The following is a 25,266-nucleotide window of genomic DNA, read 5'->3' on the forward strand; positions in this document are numbered from 1 at the left end:
CACCCACACACACAGTGTGTCCCACAAATACCAGCTCCTCCATCACACACACACACAGTGTGTCCCAGAAATACCAGCTCCTCCATCACCCACACACGCAGTGTGTCCCACAAATACCAGCTCCTCCATCACACACACACACACACAGTGTGTCCCAGAAATACCAGCTCCTCCATCACCCCCACACACACACAGTGTCCCACAAATACCAGCTCCTCCATCACCCCCACACACACACAGTGTGTCCCAGAAATACCAGCTCCTCCATCACCCCCACACACACACAGTGTGTCCCACAAATACCAGCTCCTCCATCACCCCCACACACACAGTGTGTCCCACAAATACCAGCTCCTCCATCATCCACACACACAGTGTGTCCCACAAATACCAGCTCCTCCATCACACACACACAGTGTGTCCCACAAATACCAGCTCCTCCATCACCCACACACGCAGTGTGTCCCAGAAATACCAGCTCCTCCATCACACACACACTCAGTGTGTCCCAGAAATACCAGCTCCTCCATCACCCACACACTCAGTGTGTCCCAGAAATACCAGCTCCTCCATCACCCACACACACACAGTGTGTCCCACAAATACCAGCTCCTCCATCACCCACACACACGCAGTGTGTCCCACAAATACCAGCTCCTCCATCACCCACACACACAGTGTGTCCCACAAATACCAGCTCCTCCATCACCCACACACGCAGTGTGTCCCACAAATACCAGATCCTCCATCACCACCACACACACACAGTGTGTCCCAGAAATACCAGCTCCTCCATCACCCCCACACACACACAGTGTGTCCCACAAATACCAGCTCCTCCATCACCCCCACACACACAGTGTGTCCCACAAATACCAGCTCCTCCATCATCCACACACACAGTGTGTCCCACAAATACCAGCTCCTCCATCACACACACACAGTGTGTCCCAGAAATACCAGCTCCTCCATCACCCACACACGCAGTGTGTCCCAGAAATACCAGCTCCTCCATCACACACACACTCAGTGTGTCCCAGAAATACCAGCTCCTCCATCACCCACACACGCAGTGTGTCCCAGAAATACCAGCTCCTCCATCACACACACACTCAGTGTGTCCCAGAAATACCAGCTCCTCCATCACCCCCACACACAGTGTGTCCCAGAAATACCAGCTCCTCCATCACCCCCACACACACACAGTGTGTCCCACAAATACCAGCTCCTCCATCACCCCCACACACACACAGTGTGTCCCAGAAATACCAGCTCCTCCATCACCCCCACACACACACAGTGTGTCCCACAAATACCAGCTCCTCCATCACCCACACACACACAGTGTGTCCCACAAATACCAGCTCCTCCATCACCCACACACACACACAGTGTGTCCCACAAATACCAGCTCCTCCATCACCCACACACACACACACAGTGTGTCCCACAAATACCAGCTCCTCCATCACCCCCACACACACAGTGTGTCCCACAAATACCAGCTCCTCCATCATCCACACACACAGTGTGTCCCACAAATACCAGCTCCTCCATCACACACACACAGTGTGTCCCACAAATACCAGCTCCTCCATCACCCACACACGCAGTGTGTCCCAGAAATACCAGCTCCTCCATCACACACACACAGTGTGTCCCACAAATACCAGCTCCTCCATCACCCACACACACACACAGTGTGTCCCACAAATACCAGCTCCTCCATCACCCACACACACACACAGTGTGTCCCACAAATACCAGCTCCTCCATCACCCACACACACACACAGTGTGTCCCAGAAATACCAGCTCCTCCATCACCCACACACACAGTGTGTCCCACAAATACCAGCTCCTCCATCACCCCCACACACACACAGTGTGTCCCAGAAATACCAGCTCCTCCATCACCCCCACACACAAACAGTGTGTCCCACAAATACCAGCTCCTCCATCACCCACACACACACACAGTGTGTCCCACAAATACCAGCTCCTCCATCACCCACACACACACACAGTGTGTCCCAGAAATACCAGCTCCTCCATCACCCACACACACAGTGTGTCCCACAAATACCAGCTCCTCCATCACCCCCACACACACACAGTGTCCCACAAATACCAGCTCCTCCATCACCCACACACACACACAGTGTGTCCCAGAAATACCAGCTCCTCCATCACCACCACACACACACAATGTGTCCCACAAATACCAGCTCCTCCATCACCCACACATACAGTGTGTCCCGCTCTCAGATACCAGCTCCTTCATTACCCCCCCCCCCCCACACACACACACACACACACACACACACACAGTCTGTCAAACAGGAATGGGATAAATACTTGGAAAAGGCAACGATTGCAGGGCTGTGGGGAAAGAGCAGGGGGAGGAGCTCAGTCAATGAGCCGGCAGAGGCACGATGGGCCGAATGCCCTCCTTCTGTGCGGTGTGATTCACACACTGCGGTGACAGGATAGTAGTCAGGAGTTGTAACCCTGGTTGATTTCCTGCTCTAACAGGTCACTCCTCGGCCTGGAGACTAGAGCCCCGCCCTGTTCGCCCTTTCCTGTTGGGTACAACCTCTCGGTTCTGGGATCAGCCCAGTCAATCTTTTTTGCACCTTCTCCAGCGCTTCGAAATCCTTTTTATAAGATGGAGACCAGAACCGTTGACGGGTTCCCCCAATCATTCTCAGCCGTGGCTCAGTAGGCAGCGCTCTCTCTCGCCTCTGAGTCAGAAGGTTGTGGGTTCAAGTCCCACTCCAGGGACTCGAGCACATAAATCCAGGCCGACACTCCCAGTGCAGTACTGAGGGAGTGCCGCACTGTCGGAGGGGCAGTACTGAGGGAGTGCCGCACTGTCGGAGGGGCAGTACTGAGGGAGTGCCGCACTGTCGGAGGGGCAGTACTGAGGGAGTGCCGCACTGTCGGAATTGCCGTCTTTCAGATGAGACGTTAACCCATCTGCTCTCTCAGGTGGACGTAAAAGATCCCATGGCCACTATTTGGAAGAAGAACAGGGGTGTTATCCCCGGTATTCTGGGGCCAATATTTATCCCTCAACCAACATCACTAAAACCGAATTTCTGGGTCATTATCACATTGCTGTGTGTGGGAGCTTGCTGTGCGCAAATCGACTGCCGCGGTTCCCACAATACAACAGTGACCACACTCCAAAAGTACTTCATTGGCTGTAAAGTGCTTTGAGACGTCCGGTGGTCATGAAAGGCGCTATATAAATGCAAGCCTTTCCGATTCCAAGGAGAAAAAAAAATTTCGACAGGGAAACGGGGCGTTGGAAGCTGTGAGGCCCATCGGTGTTACTGGGAGCTGACATCCCTGCTTTTTGTTCAGTTCCTGTTGGTTATGTGACGGAGGAGGATCCCACGGTGGCCTTCATGGCCCGTGTGCGTCACCACAACCATCGCTCCCCGCCTGTCACGGACGCTGGAGGGGGTGCAGGGGCTGCAGTAACTCACTGAGGCATCTGCGTTTTCTGTGGCGTTAATCTGCTTGGAAGCTTCAAGGGAAACAACCTGAGTGAGAGCTGGAGAGAGATAACAGGAATAGCTCTGGGGAGCAGGCACTTTGTTAGAGTGAATGGGGCTGTGATCTGAATTACGATCGCCGCTTATAGCTGGACCATCCCATGTGAAGCTGGCACGCGGGGGGAGGAGTCTCACATTCCTTGTCCCTCAACTGTAAGTGATACGTCCTTACTATACAGTATAAATGCACACAAGGCCCATACTTGAGAGAAGGTCAGTCTGTGACCAGTTACCTTTATTACCAAGACCTCGAGTGAGGAAGGTGGGTGGAGCTTCCCCTTTTATACCTGAAAGTCCAGGTTAGGAGTGTCTCCCACAAGTTCACCCCCTAGTGGTCAATGTTCTCACGGTGTACAACTTAGGTCAGTTTATACATGGGTTACACTGATAGTTGAATACAAGACATCACCTCCCCCCCGCAAAGTCTTATTGGGATCACAGGTTGAGTCTCTCTGGTGGTTTACGCTCCCTTGTAGAGCGCCTGAGTTGGGGCTCCGGTTGTTGGGCGCTGGCCTGAGTGACTGGGCTCTCCTCCCTTTGGTTCCGGTGTTCGGTCACCTGTGGTGGAGTGAACTCGACATCGTGTTCTTCCTCTGCTTCTTCGATGGGGTTGCTGAACCTCCTTTTAGTTTGATCCACGTGTTTGCGGCAGATTTGTCCATTGGTAAGTTTAACTACCAAAACCCTATTCCCCTCTTTGGCAATCACAGTGCCTGCGAGCCATTTGGGCCCTGCAGTGTAATTAAGGACAAAAACAGGGTCATTGACATCAATACATCGCGCCCTCGCATTCCCGTCATGGTAGTCACATTGTGACCGGCGCCTGCTCTCAACAATTTCTTTCATAGTAGGGTGTACAAGGAATAACTTGGTTTTGAGCATCCTTTTCATTAGCAGCTCTGCGGGTGGAACCCCTGTGAGCGAGTGTGGTCGGGATCTATTGGCCAACAGGAGGCGTGATAAGCGTCTTTGTAGGGAACCCCCTTTGATTCTGAGCATCCCCTGTTTGATTATCTGCACTGCTCGTTCTGCCTGGCCGTTTGAGGCCGGCTTGAACGGTGCCGTTCTGACCTGGTTGATTCCATTGCCTGCCATGAAGTCCTGGAATTCAGTGCTTGTGAAGCACGGGCCATTGTCGCTGACCAAGACATCCGGTAGACCATGGGCAGCGAACATTGCCCGTAGACTTTCTACTGTGGAGAGGATGTGCTTGAATTGAGAATGTCACACTCAATCCATTTGGAGTAGGTGTCTACTACAACCAAATACATTTTTCCCATGAAAGGACCTGCGTAGTCCACATGGATGCGTGACCATGGCTTAGCGGCCAGGACCAGGGGTTAAGTGGGGCTTCCCTGGGTGCGTTGCCCAGCTGAGCACACGTGTTGCACCTGTGAACACAAAGTTCCAGGTCTGCATCTATCCCTGGCCACCAAACGTGTGACCTGGCAATTGCCTTCATCATGACAATGCCCGGGTGCTCATTGTGAAGTTCTCTGATAAACACCTCTCTGCCCCTCTGGGGCATGACTACTCGGTTTCCCCTCAGTAGGCAATCGGCCAGAATTGAGAGTTCATCCCTGCACCTATGAAACGGTTTAAATTCCTCAGGGCATGCCCCATACGTGGCTGCCCAGTCCCCATTCAGGACACATTTCTTAACTAAAGACAGTAGCGGGTCTTTATTTGTCCAGACTTTAATCTGACGGGCTGTCACAGGTGAGCCTTCGCTTTCGAAAGCTTCAACAGCCATGACCATCTCAACATCATGCTCAGTTGCCCCCTCAGTGGTGGCTAGTGGGAGCCTGCTGAGTGGATCGGCGCAGTTTTCAGTGCCCGGTCTGTGCCGCATTGTGTAGTCATAGGCGGCTAATGTGAGTGCCCACCTCTGTATGCGGGCCGATGCATTCGCATTTATGGCCTTGTTGTCGGCCAAAAGGGACGTTAGGGGTTTGTGATCTGTCTCCAGCTCAAATTTCCTGCCAAACAGGTACTGGTGCATTTTTTTTTTACTGCATATATACATGCTAGCGCTTCCTTTTCTACCATCCCGTAGCCCCTTTCTGCCTGGGACAGACTTCTGGAGGCATAAGCTACCGGCTGTAACTGACCCTTGGCATTCACATGCTGCAACACACACCCGACACCATAGGACGACGCATCGCACGTTAAAACAAGTTTCTTACACGGGTCATGTAACGTTAATAGTTTGTTGGAACATAACAAATTGCGTGCTCTATTAAAAGCCCTTTCCTGGCTGTCCCCCCAGACCCAATTGCGACCTTTGTGTAGGAGCACGTGTAGCGGCTCTAACAGCGTGCTCAATTTGGGAAGAAAGTTACCAAAATAGTTCAGGAGCCCCAGGAACAAACGCAGCTCCTGTTACGAGGTCTGGGTGCTCTCTGGATCGCTTCCGTTTTGGATGCAGTAGGTCTGATCCCGTCTGCTGCTACCCTCCGCCCCAGGAATTCTACCTCTGGAGCTAAGAAGACGCACTTCGCCTTTTTCAGTCGCAGCCCTACCCGGTCCAGTCTGTGTAGCGCCTCCTCCAGGTTGTGGAGGTGTTCTTCAGTATCGCGACCCGTGATGAGGATGTTGTCTTGAAAAACCACCGTCCTTAGAATCGATTTGTGGAGGGTTTCCATATTTCGCTGAAAGATCGCGGCAGCCGAGCGAATCCCGAACGGACATCTGTTGTACTCAAACAACCCCTTGTGTGTCGTGATGGTGGTCAGCTTCTTCGATTCACTCGCCAGCTCCTGGGTCATGTAAGCTGAGGTCAGGTCCAATTTTGAAAAAAGTTTGCCACCGGATAGCGTCGCAAAGAGGTCCTCCGCTCTCGGTAGCGGGTACTGGTCTTGGAGTGACACCCGATTGATGGTGGCCTTGTAATCACCACATATCCTGACCGACCCATCTGCCTTGAGCACCGGCACGATCGGGCTCGCCCAGTCACTGAATTCGACTGGCGAGATGATGCCTTCCCTCAGCAGGTGGTCCAATTCGCCTTCTATCTTTTCCCGCATCACGTACGGCACCGCTCTGACCTTGTGGTGTACTGGCCAGGCGTCCGGGTTTATGTGGATCACTACCTTGGCCCCCATGAAAGTGCCGATGCCGGGTTGAAATAATGAGTCAAATTTGTCCAGGATCTGTGAGCATGATATTCGCTCCACAGAAGAAATTGCATTGACATCGCCCCATTTCCAGTTCATGACAGCAAGCCAACTCCTCCCCAGTAGTGCGGGACCGTCCCCCGGGACAATCCAGAGTGGCAACCTGTTCTCTGAATCTTTGTGGGTCACGACTACCGTGGCGCTGCCTAGCACCGGAATGATCTCCTTTGTATATGTCCGTAGCTGTGCGTCAATCAGCAATAATTTTGGCCTCCTGGCCTTGGACACCCACAACCTTTTGAACTGTTTGATACTCATCAGGGACTGGCTGGCCCCCGTGTCTAGCTCCATTAATACTGGGATGCCATTGAGGAGCACTTCCATCATTATCGGGGGCATCCTGGTACATGAACTGTATATGTGCTCCACATGAACTCGCTGAACTTCAGCTTCCAGTGATTTCCCCCAGTGTCCATTTGGCCTCGTAGGGCTTACATCGGGCCCGTCCTCCTCGTACATCAACCTGGCTGCAGGCTTCCTGCACATACGTGCCAAGTGACCGCTGACGTTGCAGTTTCTGCAGGTATATTGCTGGGTGTTTGCCTTCACACCTCCAGCATGAGCTGGAGGCCCCGTTGTTGGAAACAAAAGGTCCATTACCAGTCGATGGTCTCTGACTGTCTCTGTAACTGTCCTTAAGCGCACCATTAACAGGTGTTGATGGCCCCATTACTGGCCACATTGTCCCTTGCGATGGCATGAATCGCCGTTCAGCTAGCCATTGTCTCTGTTGAATTCCCCCTTTGGGTTCCACTACATGCTGGGGCATGTCCGATTGCCCTTGTCTGCCTGGAGAACTGTGTGCTGCATTAACAATGTTGACTCCCTGGTCGTTTGCTGCATTTGAGCCAAGACTTTTGTCATACATCATTCTGGTCTCTTCCTCCCCTGAGATAATTGTCTGGGCTATCAGAGCCGCCGCTTCCAAGGTCAAGTCTTTGGTCTCAATCAGTTTCCTGAAAACCCCAGCGTGCCCGATGCCCTCATTAAAAAAGTCTCACAGCATCTCCGCTCTGCATCTGGGAACTTACATAGGTTCGCCAGTCGCCGGAGGTCTGCCTCGAAGTCTGGAACGCTTTGCTCTTCTCACCGCCGGTGCGTGTAAAACCGGTGTCTCACCACGTGCATGCTGCTCGCCGGTTTAAAGTGTTCCCCGATCAACTTACTGAGCTCTTCGAACGTCTTGTCCACCGGCTTCTCTGGCGCTAGAAGGTCCTTCATCAGGGAGTACGTTCTGGATCCACAAACCGTCAGGAGATGAGCCCTGCGTTTGTCGGCCGAATCCTGTCCCAACCATTCCTTAGTGACAAAACTTTGCTGTAGTCTCTCAGTAAAGTCGTCCCAATCATCACCAACACAGTACCTCTCGTCTGTGCTGCTAGTGGCCATGCTCGCGTGGTTTAAATCCAAGTTTCTCGTCGCCAATAATATGTCCTTACTATACAGTATAAATGCACACAAGGCCCATACTTGAGAGAAGGTGACCAGTTACCTTTAATACCAAGACCTCGAGTGATGAAGGTGGGTGGAGCTTCCCCTTTTATACCTGAAAGTCCAGGTTCGGAGTGTCTCCCACAAGTTCACCCCCTTGTGGTCAATGTTCTCAAGGTGTACAACTTAGGTCAGCTTATACATGGGTTACAATGATAGTTGAATACATGACAGCCTGGATAGTCTCGGCTCAACCAGTGGAGGTAAATCGGACAGGGAAGAGCATACAACAATATCTTGTACCTTTAAAACGTTTCCCACATTACAACAGTGACTACACTCCAAAAGTACTTCATTGAGTGCGAAGCGCTTTGAGTCGTCCCAGTGGTCGTGAAAGGCGCTATATAAATGCAAATCTTTCTTTCACGTCCCAAGGTGTTTCACAGGAGCGATTATCAAACAAAATTTCACACCGAGCCACGTAAGGAGATATTAGAAACATAGAAAATAGGTGCAGGAGTAGGCCATTCGACCCTTCGAGCCTGCACCACCATTCAATATGATCATGGCTGATCATTCACCTCAGTACCCCATTCCTGCTTTCTCTCCATACCCCTTGATCCCTTTAGCCATAAGGGCCACATCTAACTCCCTTTTGAATATATCTAACGAACTGGCCTCAACTACTTTCTGTGGTAGAGAATTCCACAGGTTCACAATTCTCTGAGTGAAGAAGTTTCTCCTCATCTCGGTCCTAAATGGCTTACCCCTTATCCTTAGACTGTGACCCCTGGTTCTGGACTTCCCCAACATCGGGAACATTCTTCCTGCGTCTAACCTGTCCAATCCCATTAGAATTTTAGATGTTTCTATGAGATCCCCTCTCATTCTTCTAAATTCCAGTGAGTATAAGCCCAGTCGATCCAGTCTTTCTTCATATGTCAGTCCTGCCATCCCGGGAATCAGTCTGGTGAACCTTCGCTGCACTCCCTCAATAGCAAGAATGTCCTTCCTCAGGTTAGAAGACCAAAACTGAACACAATATACAATAGGGACAGGTGACATAAGAAATAGGAGTAGGCCACCTGGCCCCTCGAGCCTGCTCTGCCGTTCAATAAGATCATGGCTGATCCGATCTTGGCCTCAACTCCCATAACCCTTCACTCACAAGAGCTTGGCCAAAGAGGTCGGTTTTAAGGAGCGTCTTAAAGGAGGAGAGAGAGGCGGAGAGGTTTAGGGAGGGAATTCCAGAGCTTGGGGCCCAGGCAGCTGAAGGCTCGGACACCGATGGTGGAGCGACAGAAATCGGGAGTGGGGGGGGGGCGCGGGGGTGCGCAAGAGGGCAGAATTGGAGGGGCGCAGAGATCTCGGAGGGTTGTGGGGTTGGAGGAGGTTAGAGAGATACTTGAGTACGTCACTTGGGGGAGCCGAGGAGAGAATTGTTTATCACGGGACGAGTTGTTGTGCTCTGGAACGCGCTGCCTGGAAGGGAACTAGATAGTTCCTTTGCAAGGCTATGGGGAACAAGCAAGGGGAGTGGGACTTAATTGGATAATTGTTCTTTCAAAGAGCTGGTACAGGCACAATAGGCCGAACGGCCTCCTTCCGTGTTGCATGATTCCATTGTCCGCACCGCGCAGTTATAATTATAGTTATAACAGTGGATATTGTTCTGTTGGGTCACTGTGTGACATAATTCTGCTGGGACACAGTGAGATATCTGCGCTCCTCTAATTCTGCCCTCCTGAGCATCCCTGATTATAATCGCCCAGCCATCGGTGGCCGTGCCTTCTGTTGCCTGGGCCCCAAGCTCTGGAACTCCCTCCCTAAACCTCTCCGCCTCTCTACCTCTCTGTCCTCCTTCGAGACGCTCCTTAAAACTTACCGCTGTGACAGTCTTCCTATTCTTAGGCTGCCCCCCAGAGTCGAGGATGACTTGCTTCCTCACTAACACGAGTTCTCAGGTGACTGATGAGACCAATGTGGGACCCACAGTCTCTGTCACAGGCGGTGTCTGGGGCAGACGGTGGTTGGAGGGACGGGTGGGTGGGGGGGCTTTGGTCGTCGTGCGCTCCTTCCGCGTGCTCCCGGCAAAGAGACTCGAGGTGTTGGGTGCTTTACATAAGAACATAAGAAATAGGAGCAGGAGTAGGCCATACAGTCCCTCGAGCCTGCTCCGCCATTTAATAAGATCATGGCTGATCTGATCATGGACTCAGCTCCACTCACCTGCCCACTCCCCATAACCCCTTATCCCCTTATCTTTTAAGAAACTGTCTATTTCTGTCTTAAATATATTCAATGTCCCGGCTTCCACAGCTCTCTGAGGCAGCGAATTCCACAGATTTACAACCCTCTGAGAGAAGAAATTTCTCCTCATCTCTGTTGTAAATGGGCGGTCCCTTATTCTAAGATCATGCCCCCTAGTTCTAGTCTCCCCCATCAGTGGAAACATCCTCTCTGCACCCACCTTGTCAAGCCCCCCTCATAATCTTACACGTTTCGATAAGATCACCTCTCATTCTTCTGAATTCCAATGAGTAGAGGCCCAACCTACTCAACCTTTCCTCATAAGTCAACTCCCTCACCCCGGAATCAACCGAGTGAACCTTCTCTGGACAGCCCCCACAGCAAGTATATCCTTTCGTAAATATGGAAAGCAAAACTGCACGCAGTATTCCAAGTGTGGCCTCACCAATACCCTGTCTAGCTGTAGCAAGACTTCCCTGCTTTTATACTCCATCCCCTTTGCAATAAAGGCCAAGATTCCATTGGCCTTCCTGATCACTTGCTGTACCTGCATACTATCCTTTTGTGTTTCATGTACAAGTACCCCCAGGTCCCTCTGTATTGCAGCACTTTGCAATCTTTCTCCATTTACGTAATAACATGCTCTTTGATTTTTTTTTCTGCCAAAGTGCATGACCTCACACTTTCCAACATTATACTCCATCTCCCAAATTTTTGCCCACTCACTTAGCCTGTCTGTGTCCTTTTGCAGATTTTTTGTGTCCTCCTCATCATTGTTTTTCCTCCCATCTTTGTATCGTCAGAAAACTTGGCTACGTTACATTCAGTCCCTTCTTCCAAGTCGTTAATATAGATTATAAATAGTTGGGGTCCCAGCACTGATCCCTGCGGCACTCCACTAGTTACTGATTGCCAACCCGAGAATGAACCATTGATCATAACTCTCTTTTCTGTTCGTTAGCCAATCCTCTATCCATGCTAATATATTACCCACAACCCCGTGCACCTTTATCTTTTATTGGATGCTTTGACCAAACTTTTGATCACCTGCACTAATTTCTACTTATGCCGCTTGGTGTAAAACTTGTATCTCATAACACTCCTGTGAAGCGCCCTGGGTCATTTCACTACGTTAAAGGCACTATATAAATACAAGTAGTTGGGGAGCTGTGCAACATTCCGATGTTGTTGCTGGGACACAGGGAGATATATTTCTGCTGGGGAGCAGTGAGATATAGTTCTGCTGGGACACGGTGAGATATAGTTCTGCTGGGACACAGTGAGATATAGTTCTGCTGGGACACTGAGATATAGTTCTGCTGGGGCACAGTGAGATATACTTCTGCTGGGAACAGCGAGTTATAGTTCTGCTGGGACACAGTGAGATATGGTTCTCTGGGACACAGTGAGATATAGCTCTGTTGGGACACAGCGCGATATAGTTCTGCTGGGAGACTGTGAGATATAGTTCTGCTGGGGCACAATGAGATATAGTTCTGCTGGGACACTGAGATATAGTTCTGTTGGGGAGCAATGAGATATAGTTCTGCTGGGACATGGTGAGATATAGTTCTGCTGGGGCACAGTGAAATATAGTTCTGCTGGGACACAGTGAGATATAGTTCTGTTGGGACACAGTGAGATATAGTTCTGTTGGGACACAGTAAGATATAGTTCTGCTGGGACACAATGAGATATAGTTCTGCTGGGACACTGAGATATAGTTCTGTTGGGGAGCAGTGAGATATAGTTCTGCTGGGACACAGTGAAATATAGTTCTGCTGGGACACAGTGAGATATAGTTCTGCTGGGACACGGTGAGATATAATTCTGCTGGGACACAGTGAGATATAGTTCTGCTGGGACACAGTGAGATACAGTTCTGCTGGGACACTGAGATATAGTTCTGCTGGGACACAGTGAGATATAGTTCTGCTGGGACACAGCGAGATAATAGTTCTGCTGGGACACAGTGAGATATAGTTCTGCTGGGACACAGTGAGATATAGTTCTGCTGGGACACTGAGATATAGTCCTGCTGGGACACAATGAGATATAGTTCTGCTGGAACACTGAGATATAGTTCTGTTGGGGAGCAGTGAGATATAGTTCTGCTGGGACGTGATGAGATATAGTTCTGTTGGGACATAGTGAGATATAGTTCTGTTGGGACACAGTGAGATATAGTTGTGTTGGGACACAGTGAGATATAGTTCTGCTGGGACACAGTGAGATACAGTTCTGCTGGGACACTGAGATATAGTTCTGCTGGGACACAATGAGATATAGTTCTGCTGGGACACTGAGATATAGTTCTGCTGGGACACAATGAGATATAGTTCTGCTGGGACACTGAGATATAGTTCTGTTGGGGAGCAGTGAGATATAGTTCTGCTGGGACACGGTGAAATATAGTTCTGCTGGGACACAGTGAGATATAGTTCTGCTGGGACACGGTGAGATATAGTTCTGCTGGGACACAGTGAGATATAGTTCTGCTGGGACACAGTGAGATACAGTTCTGCTGGGACACTGAGATATAGTTCTGCTGGGACACAATGAGATATAGTTCTGCTGGAACACTGAGATATAGTTCTGTTGGGGAGCAGTGAGATATAGTTCTGCTGGGACGTGATGAGATATAGTTCTGTTGGGACATAGTGAGATATAGTTCTGTTGGGACACAGTGAGATATAGTTGTGTTGGGACACAGTGAGATATAGTTCTGCTGGGACACAGTGAGATACAGTTCTGCTGGGACACTGAGATATAGTTCTGCTGGGACACAATGAGATATAGTTCTGCTGGGACACTGAGATATAGTTCTGCTGGGACACAATGAGATATAGTTCTGCTGGGACACTGAGATATAGTTCTGTTGGGGAGCAGTGAGATATAGTTCTGCTGGGACACGGTGAAATATAGTTCTGCTGGGACACAGTGAGATATAGTTCTGCTGGGACACGGTGAGATATAGTTCTGCTGGGACACAGTGAGATATAGTTCTGTTGGGACATAGTGAGATATAGTTCTGTTGGGACACAGTGAGATATAGTTGTGTTGGGACACAGTGAGATATAGTTCTGCTGGGACACGGTGAGATACAGTTCTGTTGGGACATAGTGAGATATAGTTCTGTTGGGACACAGTGAGATATAGTTGTGTTGGGACACAGTGAGATATAGTTCTGCTGGGACACAGTGAGATACAGTTCTGCTGGGACACTGAGATATAGTTCTGCTGGAACACAGTGAGATATAGTTCTGCTGGGACACAGCGAGATAATAGTTCTGCTGGGACACAATGAGATATAGTTCTGCTGGGACACTGAGATATAGTTCTGCTGGGACACAATGAAATATAGTTCTGCTGGGACACTGAGATATAGTTCTGTTGGGGAGCAGTGAGATATAGTTCTGCTGGGACATGGTGAAATATAGTTCTGCTGGGACACAGTGAGATATAGTTCTGCTGGGACACGGTGAGATATAGTTCTGCTGGGACACAGTGAGATATAGTTCTGCTGGGACACAATGAAATATAGTTCTGCTGGGACACTGAGATATAGTTCTGTTGGGGAGCAGTGAGATATAGTTCTGCTGGGACATGGTGAGATATAGTTCTGTTGGGACATAGTGAGATATAGTTCTGTTGGGACACAGTGAGATATAGTTGTGTTGGGACACAGTGAGATATAGTTCTGCTGTGACACAGTGAGATACAGTTCTGCTGGGACACTGAGATATAGTTCTGCTGGGACACAGTGAGATATAGTTCTGCTGGGACACAGCGAGATAATAGTTCTGCTGGGACACAGTGAGATATAGTTCTGCTGGGACACAGTGAGATATAGTTCTGCTGGGACACTGAGATATAGTTGTGCTGGGACACAGTGAGATATAGTTCTGCTGGGACACAATGAGATATAGTTCTGCTGGGACACAGTGAGATATAGTTCTGCTGGGACACAGTGAGATATAGTTCTGCTGGGACACAGCGAGATAATAGTTCTGCTGGGACACAGCGAGATATAGTTCTGCTGGGACACAGTGAGATATAGTTCTACTGGGACACTGAGATATAGTTCTGTTGGGGCACATTGAGATATAGTTCTGCTGGGACACAGTGAGATATAGTTCTGTTGGGACATAGTGAGATATAGTTCTACTGGGACACTGAGATATAGTTCTGCTGGGGCACATTGAGATATAGTTCTGCTGGGACACAGCGAGATATAGTTCTGCTGGGACACAGTGAGATATAGTTCTACTGGGACACTGAGATATAGTTCTGTTGGGGCACATTGAGATATAGTTCTGCTGGGACACGGTGAGATATAGTTCTGTTGGGACACAGTGAGATATAGTTCTGCTGGCTCACTCAGATATAGTTCTGTTGGGGCAAAGTGAGATATAGTTCTGCTGGGACACTGAGATATAGTTCTGCTGGGACACGGTGAGATATAGTTCTGTTGGGACACAGTGAGATATAGTTCTGCTGGGACACAGTGAGATATAGTTCTGCTGGCTCACTGAGATGTAGTTCTGTTGGAGCAAATTGAGATATAGTTCTGCTGGGACACAGCGAGATAATAGTTCTGCTGGGACACAGTGAGATATAGTTCTGCTGGGACACAGTGAGATATAGTTCTGCTGGGACACAGTGAGATATAGATCTGCTGGGACACAGTGAGATATAGTTCTACTGGGACACTGAGATATAGTTCTGTTGGGGCACATTGAGATATAGTTCTGCTGGGACACGGTGAGATATAGTTCTGTTGGGACACAGTGAGATATAGTTCTGCTGGCTCACTCAGATATAGTTCTGTTGGGGCACAGTGAGATATAGTTCTGCTGGGACACTGAGATATAGTTCTGCTGGGACACGGTGAGATATAGTTCTGTTGGGACACAGTGAGATATAGTTCTGCTGGGACACAGTGAGATATAGTTCTGCTGGGACACAGTGAGATATAGTTCTGTTGGGACACAATGAGATACAGTTCTGCTGGGACACTGAGATATAGTTCTGTTGTGGAGCAGTGAGTTACAGTTCTGCTGGGACACAGTGAGACATATCGTTCTGAAGGCTCTCCTGCTCTGTACCACCCCAGACTGTGGTGTTACTCACTGGACCATCGGGAACTTGTATTAGTATCGGTTAATCGTACTGATTCCTGTCAGTGAGTAAACACTGTGGCTGACTGACTAATTCCTACCCCTCCCCCACCCACTCAATGTTCCAGTCTGCCAATAATTCAATTAACATGTTAGACCTGAAGTTGGTTTGCAACTCTTTGGGGAGCTATGTAACATTCCGATGTTATTGAAGCTCGCAGTGTTCACAGAGCGAAATCCATCGCTGGACTGGCGGTCTCAGTAAACATGTCATTACAGGCACACGGACTGTGTACAGCTCTTGTCACTCATAAACACAGTGCTCACTCACAGTCACCACAGAGGGAGAGGGGGTGGGGGGTGGAGAGAGAGGGGGAGGGGGCTAGAGAGGGGTGGGGGAGAGACAGAGAGGGAGAGGGGAGATAGAGGGGGGAGAAGGAGAGAGAGGGGGGGAGAAAGGGAGAGAGGGGGAGTGACAGACAGAGAGGGAGGGGGTTGGGAGTGAGAGGGGGGAGGGAGTAGGAGAGAGAGGGAGAAAGAGAGACAGCTGGAGAGGGAGATAGAAATGGGGAGACAAAGATGATAGAGAGGAGGATAGACAAAGAGAGGCAAATACACTGACAGCGAGGGAGAGAAAGAGAAATAGACAGCGAGAAAGATAGAGAGAGAGGCAGGGAGAGAGGGATAGATAGAGAGTGAGAGAGACAGAGGGAGAGGGATAGACACAGAGAGACAGAGAGAGAGACAGCGAGAAAGATAGAGAGGCAGGAAGAGAGGGATAGGTAGAGAGCGAGAGAGCCAGAGGGAGAGGGATAGACAGAGACACTGACAGGGGAGAGACAGAGATAGAGAGAGAGAAGAAGACAGAGAGAACGAGAGCACTTTGTACTCTCATTAAGGGCCACGAGGGAGAGAGGGTCAGACAGAGTCTGCCACCTCTGTGTTTTGTTTTCTCCCCCTGTGTTTATTTTAACGTGATCCTGCTTCTAATCCGACCTTGGAGAACAAGATACAGAGATACAGATAGACATATCGAGCCAATGAAAGGGAACTACAGATAGATACAGTGAGTCACAGAGAGAGATAGACAGAGAGTGTCACACATACAGAGAGATAGAGAGAGAGTTAGACAGAGAGAGAGAGACACACAGAGACAGAGAGAGAGACACACACACACAGAGACACACAGTGAGAGAGACGCACAGACGGAGAGAGTCAGAGAGAGAGACACGCAGTGAGAGAGTCGCACAGTGAGAGAGACACAGAGAGAGACACACACAGAAAGAGAGAGACAGAGAGAGAGAGAGACACAGAGAGAGACACACACAGAAAGAGAGAGACACAGAGAGAGTCAGAGAGACACACAGTGAGAGTCACATAGAGAGAGAGAGAGAGAGACACAGAGAGAGACACACACAGAAAGAGAGAGACACAGAGAGAGTCAGAGAGACACACAGTGAGAGTCACACAGAGAGAGAGACACAGAGAGAGACACACACAGACAGAGAGAGACACAGAGACAGACACACACAGACAGAGAGAGACACAGAGAGAGTCAGAGAGACACACAGTGAGAATCACAGAGAGAGAGAGACACAGAGAGAGAGACACAGACAGAGAGAGACACAGAGAGAGTCAGAGAGACACACAGTGAGAGTCACACAGAGAGAGAGACAGAGAGAGAGAGAGACACAGAGAGAGACATACACAGACAGAAAGAGACACAGAGAGAGTCAGAGAGACACACAGTGAGAGTCACACAGAGAGAGAGACACAGAGAGAGACATACACAGACAGAGAGAGACACAGAGAGAGTCAGAGAGACACACAGTGAGAGTCACACAGAGAGAGAGACACAGAGACGGAGAGAGACACAGAGAGAGTCAGAGAGACACACAGTGAGAGAGTCGCACAGAGAGAGTCAGAGAGACACACAGTGAGAGAGTCGCACAGAGAGAGAGACACACAGAGAGATAGACACAGAGAGAGACAGACACAGACGGAGAGAGACACAGAGAGAGTCAGAGAGACACACAGTGAGAGTCACACAGAGAGAGACACAGAGAGAGAGAGACACAGAGAGAGACACACACAGACGGAGAGAGACACAGAGAGAGTCAGAGAGTCAGAGAGACACACAGTGAGAGTCACAGAGAGAAAGAGACACAGAGACGGAGAGAGACACAGAGAGAGTCAGAGAGACACACAGTGAGAGAGTCGCACAGACAGAGAGAGTCAGAGAGAGACACACAGAGACAGAGTGACAGAGTGAGAGTCAGACAGTGAGAGAGATACAGAGTCAGAGAGTCACACAGACAGAGAGACCGAGAGTTAGACAAAGACAGAGAGAGAGTTAGACACAGTGAGAGAGTCACACAGTGAGAGACAGACAGAGACAGAGAGAGTTAGATACAGTGAGAGATACAGCAGGAAAGAGAGGAATTCTCAGACAAATACAGGAACGCACAGATACAAAGACCAGGGCGAGAGAGGGGTACTCGGAGAGAGAGAGAGATAGATGGCGAGAGTGTGGAGATCTCTCTCTGTCAGCACCCTGCAGACTCAGGGAAATCCTGCCTCTTTCATCTTGCTCCAGGGTGCAATCCTTCCGGAATATTAAAGAGGGGTCAGAGCCACGGAGAGAGTGAATGAAGCAGTGTCACTGTGGCCTGGAGTAGCGGGCGAGGGGAGAAAGTGGGGAGGGGGGAGAGGGGCGGGGGAGGGGAGATCTCCAGGCTCTGCCGATCTCCGGGAATCGTGACTGGATTCGGGAAAATAATTCGGTGTTAATTATTAAACTAATCGAGCGCGATCCTGAGCATGACGCAATGTGCGATCGGAACACGAGACTTTCCATTCTGTCGTCATCTCAGTTTATGAACTTCTCGAATCCTGCCCCCCTGAGCATCCCTGATTATAATCGCTCCACCATCGGTGGCCGTGCCTTCTGTTGCCTGGGCCCCAAGCTCTGGAACTCCCTCCCTAAACCTCTCCGTCTCTCTCCTCCTTCAAGGCGCTCCTTAAAACCGACCTCCTCCTGGTCACCAACCCCAATATCTCCTGATATGGCTGGGTGTCAAACATGGGACAATAACGCTCCTGCGAAGCACCTTTTGGACCTTTTACTACGTTAAAGGCGCTATATAAATGTAAGGTGTTTTGTCGCTGCATTGTGACTGGCAGGTCCCCATGGGCCGTCTTCTTGACTGCCTGTTCTGAAGTGTTTCCACTTCCGTTCCACACCCCTCAGCACCCCCTCAATCCCTCCCTTGAAAGGGCACCTTTCTCTGCATCGTCGTGTCCCTGTCCCTCGTGTCTCTGTCCCTCGTGTCCCTGTCCCTCGTGTCCCCGTCCCCTCGTGTCTCTGTCCCTCGTGTCCCTGTCCCTCATGTCTCTGTCCCTCGTGTCCCTGTCCCTCGTGTCCCTGTCCCTCGTGTCCCTGTCCCTCGTGTCTCTGTCCCTCGTGTCTCTGTCCCTCGTGTCTCTGTCCCTCGTGTCCCTGTCCCTCGTGTCTCTGTCCCTCGTGTCTCTGTCCTTCGTGTCTATGTCCCTCGTGTCTCTGTCCCCTCGTGTCCCTGTCCCTCGTGTCTCTGTCACTCGTGTCTCTGTCCCTCGTGTCTCTGTCCCTCGTGTCTCTGTCCCTCATGTCCCTGTCCCTCGTGTCTCTGTCCCTCGTGTCCCTGTCCCTCGTGTCTCTGTCCCTCGTGTCTCTGTCACTCGTGTCTCTGTCCCTCGTGTCTCTGTCCCCTCGTGTCTCTGTCCCTCGTGTCCCTGTCCCTCGTGTCTCAGTCCCCTCGTGTCTCTGTCCCCTCGTGTCTCTGTCCCTCGTGTCTCTGTCCCTCGTGTCTCTGTCCCTCGTGTCTCTGTCCCTCGTGTCCCTGTCCCTCGTGTCTCTGACCCTCGTGTCCCTGTCCCCTCGTGTCTCTGTCCCTCGTGTCTCTGTCCCCTCGTGTCCCTGTCCCTCGTGTCCCTGTCCCCTCGTGTCTCTGTCCCTCGTGTCTCTGTCCCCTCGTGTCCCTGTCCCTCGTGTCCCTGTCCCTCGTGTCCCTGTCCCTCGTGTCTCTGTACCTCGTGTCTCTGTCCCTCGTGTCCCTGTCCCTCGTGTCTCTGTCCCTCGTGTCTCTGTCCCTCGTGTCTCTGACCCCTCGTGTCTCTGTCCCCTCGTGTCCCTGTCCCTCGTGTCCCTGTCCCTCGTGTCCCTGTCCCTCGTGTCTCTGTACCTCGTGTCCCTGTCCCTCGTGTCTCTGTCCCTCATGTCTCTGTCCCTCGTGTCTCTGTCCCCTCGTGTCCCTGTCCCTCGTGTCTCTGTCCCTCGTGTCCCTGTCCCTCGTGTCTCTGTCCCTCGTGTCTCTGTCCCTCGTGTCTCTGTCCCTCGTGTCCTTGTCCCCTCGTGTCTCTGTCCCTCGTGTCTCTGTCCCACATGTCCCTGTCCCTCGTGTCCCTGTCCCTCGTGTCCCTGTCCCTCGTGTCTTTGTCCCTCGTGTCCCTGTCCCTCGTGTCCCTGTCCCTCGTGTCTCTGTCCCCTCGTGTCCCTGTCCCTCGTGGCTCTGTCCCTCGTGTCTCTGTCCCTCGTGTCTCTGTCCGCCTGTGTCTCTGTCCCTCGTGTCTCTGTCCCCTCGTGTCTCTGTCCCTCGTGTCTCTGTCCCTCGTGTCTCTGTCCCTCGTGTCTCTGTCCCCTCGTGTCTCTGTCCCTCGTGTCCCTGTCCCTCGTGTCTCTGTCCCTCGTGTCTCTGTCCCTCGTGTCTCTGTCCGCCTGTGTCTCTGTCCCCTAGTGTCTCTGTCCCTCGTGTCCCTGTCCCTCGTGCCTCTGTCCCTCGTGTCTCTGTCCCTCGTGTCTCTGTCCCTGTCCCTCGTGTCCCTGTCCCTCGTGTCCCTGTCCCTCGTGTCTCTGTCTCTCGTGTCCCTGTCCCTCGTGTTCCTGTCCCTCGTGTCTCTGTCCCTCATGTCTCTGTCCCTCGTGTCCCTGTCCCTCGTGTCCCTGTCCCTCGTGTCTCTGTCCCTCGTGTCTCTGTCCCTCGTGTCTCTGTCCCTCGTGTCCCTGTCCCTCGTGTCTCTGTCCCCTCGTGTCCCTGTCCCTCGTGTCCCTGTCCCTCGTGTCTCTGTCCCTCGTGTCTCTGTCACTCGTGTCTCTGTCCCTCGTGTCTCTGTCCCCTCGTGTCTCTGTCCCTCGTGCCCCTGTCCCTCGTGTCTCTGTCCCTCGTGTCTCTGTCACTCGTGTCTCTGTCCCTCGTGTCCCTGTCCCTCGTGTCACTGTCCCCTCGTGTCTCTGTCCCTCGTGTCTCTGTCCCCTCGTGTCTCTGTCCCTCGTGTCCCTGTCCCTCGTGTCTCTGCCCCCTCGTGTCTCTGTCCCTCGTGTCTCTGTCCCTCGTGTCTCTGTCCCTCGTGTCCCTGTCCCTCGTGTCTCTGCCCCCTCGTGTCTCTGCCCCCTCGTGTCTCTGTCCCTCATGTCTCTGTCCTTCATGTCTCTGTCCCTCGTGTCTCTGTCCCCTCGTGTCTCTGTCCCTCGTGTCTCTGTCCCTCGTGTCTCTGTCCCTCGTGTCTCTGTCCCTCGTGTCCCTGTCCCTCGTGTCTCTGTCCCTCGTGTCTCTGTCCCTCGTGTCCCTGTCCCTCGTGTCTCTGTCCCTCGTGTCTCTGTCACTCGTGTCTCTGTCCCTCGTGTCTCTGTCCCCTCGTGTCTCTGTCCCTCGTGTCCCTGTCCCTCGTGTCTCAGTCCCCTCGTGTCTCTGTCCCTCGTGTCTCTGTCCCCTCGTGTCTCTGTCCCTCGTGTCTCTGTCCCCTCGTGTCCCTGTCCCTCGTGTCCCTGTCCCCTCGTGTCTCTGTCCCTCGTGTCTCTGTCCCCTCGTGTCCCTGTCCCTCGTGTCGCTGTCCCCTCGTGTCTCTGTCCCTCGTGTCTCTGTCCCTCGTGTCTCTGTCCCTCGTGTCCCTGTCCCCTCGTGTCTCTGTCCCTCGTGTCTCTGTCCCACGTGTCTCTGTCCCTCGTGTCCCTGTCCCTCGTGTCTCTGTCCCTCGTGTCCCTGTCCCTCGTGTCTCTGTCCCTCGTGTCTCTGTCCCTCGTGTCTCTGTCCCTCGTGTCCTTGTCCCCTCGTGTCTCTGTCCCTCGTGTCTCTGTCCCACGTGTCCCTGTCCCTCGTGTCCCTGTCCCTCGTGTCCCTGTCCCTCGTGTCTTTGTCCCTCGTGTCCCTGTCCCTCGTGTCCCTGTCCCTCGTGTCTCTGTCCCCTCGTGTCCCTGTCCCTCGTGGCTCTGTCCCTCGTGTCTCTGTCCCTCGTGTCTCTGTCCGCCTGTGTCTCTGTCCCTCGTGTCTCTGTCCCCTCGTGTCTCTGTCCCTCGTGTCTCTGTCCCTCGTGTCTCTGTCCCTCGTGTCTCTGTCCCTCGTGTCTCTGTCCCCTCGTGTCTCTGTCCCTCGTGTCCCTGTCCCTCGTGTCTCTGTCCCTCGTGTCTCTGTCCCTCGTGTCTCTGTCCCCTCGTGTCTCTGTCCCTCGTGTCCCTGTCCCTCGTGTCTCTGTCCCTCGTGTCTCTGTCCCTCGTGTCTCTGTCCCTGTCCCTCGTGTCCCTGTCCCTCGTGTCCCTGTCCCTCGTGTCTCTGTCCCTCGTGTCCCTGTCCCTCGTGTCCCTGTCCCTCGTGTCTCTGTCCCTCATGTCTCTGTCCCTCGTGTCCCTGTCCCTCGTGTCCCTGTCCCTCGTGTCTCTGTCCCTCGTGTCTCTGTCCCTCGTGTCTCTGTCCCTCGTGTCCCTGTCCCTCGTGTCTCTGTCCCCTCGTGTCCCTGTCCCTCGTGTCCCTGTCCCTCGTGTCTCTGTCCCTCGTGTCTCTGTCACTCGTGTCTCTGTCCCTCGTGTCTCTGTCCCCTCGTGTCTCTGTCCCTCGTGTCCCTGTCCCTCGTGTCTCTGTCCCTCGTATCTCTGTCACTCGTGTCTCTGTCCCTCGTGTCTCTGTCCCCTCGTGTCTCTGTCCCTCGTGTCCCTGTCCCTCGTGTCACTGTCCCCTCGTGTCTCTGTCCCTCGTGTCTCTGTCCCCTCGTGTCTCTGTCCCTCGTGTCCCTGTCCCTCGTGTCTCTGCCCCCTCGTGTCTCTGTCCCTCGTGTCTCTGTCCCTCGTGTCTCTGTCCCTCGTGTCCCTGTCCCTCGTGTCTCTGCCCCCTCGTGTCTCTGCCCCCTCGTGTCTCTGTCCCTCGTGTCTCTGTCCTTCGTGTCTCTGTCCCTCGTGTCTCTGTCCCCTCGTGTCTCTGTCCCTCGTGTCTCTGTCACTCGTGTCTCTGTCCCTCGTGTCTCTGTCCCTCGTGTCTCTGTCCCTCGTGTCCCTGTCCCTCGTGTCTCTGTCCCTCGTGTCCCTGTCCCTCGTGTCTCTGTCACTCGTGTCTCTGTCCCTCGTGTCTCTGTCCCCTCGTGTCTCTGTCCCTCGTGTCCCTGTCCCTCGTGTCTCAGTCCCCTCGTGTCTCTGTCCCTCGTGTCTCTGTCCCTTCGTGTCTCTGTCCCTCGTGTCTCTGTCCCTCGTGTCTCTGTCCCTCGTGTCTCTGTCCCTCGTGTCCCTGTCCCTCGTGTCTCTGTCCCTCGTGTTTCTGACCCTCGTGTCCCTGTCCCCTCGTGTCTCTGTCCCTCGTGTCTCTGTCCCCTCGTGTCCCTGTCCCTCGTGTCCCTGTCCCCTCGTGTCTCTGTCCCTCGTGTCTCTGTCCCCTCGTGTCTCTGTCCCTCGTGTCCCTGTCCCCTCGTGTCCCTGTCCCTCGTGTCTCTGTCCCTCGTGTCTCTGTCCCTCGTGTCTCTGTCCCTCGTGTCCCTGTCCCTCGTGTCTCTGCCCCCTTGTGTCTCTGTCCCTCGTGTCTCTGTCCCTCGTGTCTCTGTCCCTCGTGTCCCTGTCCCTCGTGTCCCTGTCCCTCGTGTCTCTGTCCCTCGTGTCTCTGTCCCTCGTGTCTCTGTCCCTCGTGTCCCTGTCCCTCGTGTCCCTGTCCCTCGTGTCCCTGTCCCTCGTGTCCCTGTCCCTCGTGTCTCTGTCCCTCGTGTCTCTGTCCCTCGTGTCCCTGTCCCTCGTGTCCCTGTCCCTCGTGTCCCTGTCCCTCGTGTCTCTGTCCCTCGTGTCTCTGTCCCTCGTGTCCCTGTCCCTCGTGTCCCTGTCCCTCGTGTCTCTGTCCCCTCGTGTCCCTGTCCCTCGTGTCTCTGTCCCTCGTGTCCCTGTCCCTCGTGTCCCTGTCCCTCGTGTCCCTGTCCCTCGTGTCTCTGTCCCTCGTGTCTCTGTCCCTCGTGTCCCTGTCCCTCGTGTCCCTGTCCCTCGTGTCTCTGTCCCTCGTGTCTCTGTCCCTCGTGTCTCTGACCCCTCGTGTCTCTGTCCCCTCGTGTCCCTGTCCCTCGTGTCCCTGTCCCTCGTGTCCCTGTCCCTCGTGTCTCTGTGCCTCGTGTCTCTGTCCCTCGTGTCTCTGTCCCTCGTGTCCCTGTCCCTCGTGTCTCTGTCCCTCGTGTCTCTGTCCCTCGTGTCTCTGACCCCTCGTGTCTCTGTCCCCTCGTGTCCCTGTCCCTCGTGTCCCTGTCCCTCGTGTCCCTGTCCCTCGTGTCTCTGTACCTCGTGTCCCTGTCCCTCGTGTCTCTGTCCCTCATGTCTCTGTCCCTCGTGTCTCTGTCCCCTCGTGTCCCTGTCCCTCGTGTCTCTGTCCCCTCGTGTCCCTGTCCCTCGTGTCCCTGTCCCTCGTGTCTCTGTACCTCGTGTCCCTGTCCCTCGTGTCTCTGTCCCTCATGTCTCTGTCCCTCGTGTCTCTGTCCCTCGTGTCCCTGTCCCTCGTGTCTCTGTACCTCGTGTCCCTGTCCCTCGTGTCTCTGTCCCTCATGTCTCTGTCCCTCGTGTCCCTGTCCCTCGTGTCCCTGTCCCTCGTGTCTCTGTACCTCGTGTCCCTGTCCCTCGTGTCTCTGTCCCTCGTGTCTCTGTCCCTCGTGTCCCTGTCCCTTGTGTCTCTGTCCCTCGTGTCCCTGTCCCTCGTGTCTCTGTCCCCTCGTGTCTCTGTCCCTCGTGTCTCTGTCCCTCGTGTCCCTGTCCCTCGTGTCTCTGTCCCTCGTGTCCCTGTCCCTCGTGTCCCTGTCCCCTCGTGTCCCTGTCCCTCGTGTCTCTGTCCCTCGTGTCTCTGTCCCCTCGTGTCCCTGTCCCTCGTGTCCCTGTCCCTCGTGTCTCTGTCCCCTCGTGTCCCTGTCCCTCGTGTCTCTGTCCCTCGTGTCCCTGTCCCTCGTGTCCCTGTCCCTCGTGTCTCTGTCCCTCGTGTCTCTGTCCCCTCGTGTCTCTGTCCCTCGTGTCCCTGTCCCTCGTGTCCCTGTCCCTCGTGTCTCTGTCCCTCGTGTCCCTGTCCCTCGTGTCCATGTCCCTCGTGTCTCTGTCCCCTCGTGTCTCTGTCCCTCGTGTCCCTGTCCCTCGTGTCTCTGTCCCTCGTGTCCCTGTCCCTCGTGTCTCTGTCCCTCGTATCCCTGTCCCTCGTGTCTCTGTCCCCTCGTGTCTCTGTCCCTCGTGTCTCTGTCCCTCGTGTCTCTGACCCCTCGTGTCTCTGTCCCTCGTGTCCCTGTCCCCTCGTGTCTCTGTCCCTCGTGTCTCTGCCCCCTCGTGTCCCTGTCCCTCGTGTCTCTGTCCCCTCGTGTCCCTGTCCCTCGTGTCCCTGTCCCTCGTGTCCCTGTCCCTCGTGTCCCTGTCCCTCGTGTCTCTGTCCCTCGTGTCCCTGTCCCCTCGTGTCTCTGTCCCTCGTGTCTCTGTCCCTCGTGTCTCTGT

General features: G+C 53.1%; 1 protein-coding gene across 1 annotated transcript in view; it reads right to left on the reverse strand.

Moving 5' to 3' along the window:
• Positions 1-23,544, reverse strand: part of LOC139232820 (uncharacterized) — a gene marked incomplete at its 5' end in the record, with an annotated part of 29,360 nt that extends 5,816 nt beyond the window's left edge. The window contains 2 exons of the mRNA XM_070863315.1: positions 20,345-20,501; positions 23,359-23,544. Of these exons, the coding sequence (XP_070719416.1) occupies positions 20,345-20,501; positions 23,359-23,544 (343 nt within the window). The remainder of the gene's footprint in view (positions 1-20,344; positions 20,502-23,358) is intronic.
• Between the last annotated feature and the right edge of the window lie 1,722 nt (positions 23,545-25,266).

Source organism: Pristiophorus japonicus, chromosome 20 (genome assembly GCF_044704955.1).
Source record: "Pristiophorus japonicus isolate sPriJap1 chromosome 20, sPriJap1.hap1, whole genome shotgun sequence".
NCBI lineage: Eukaryota > Metazoa > Chordata > Chondrichthyes > Pristiophoridae > Pristiophorus > Pristiophorus japonicus.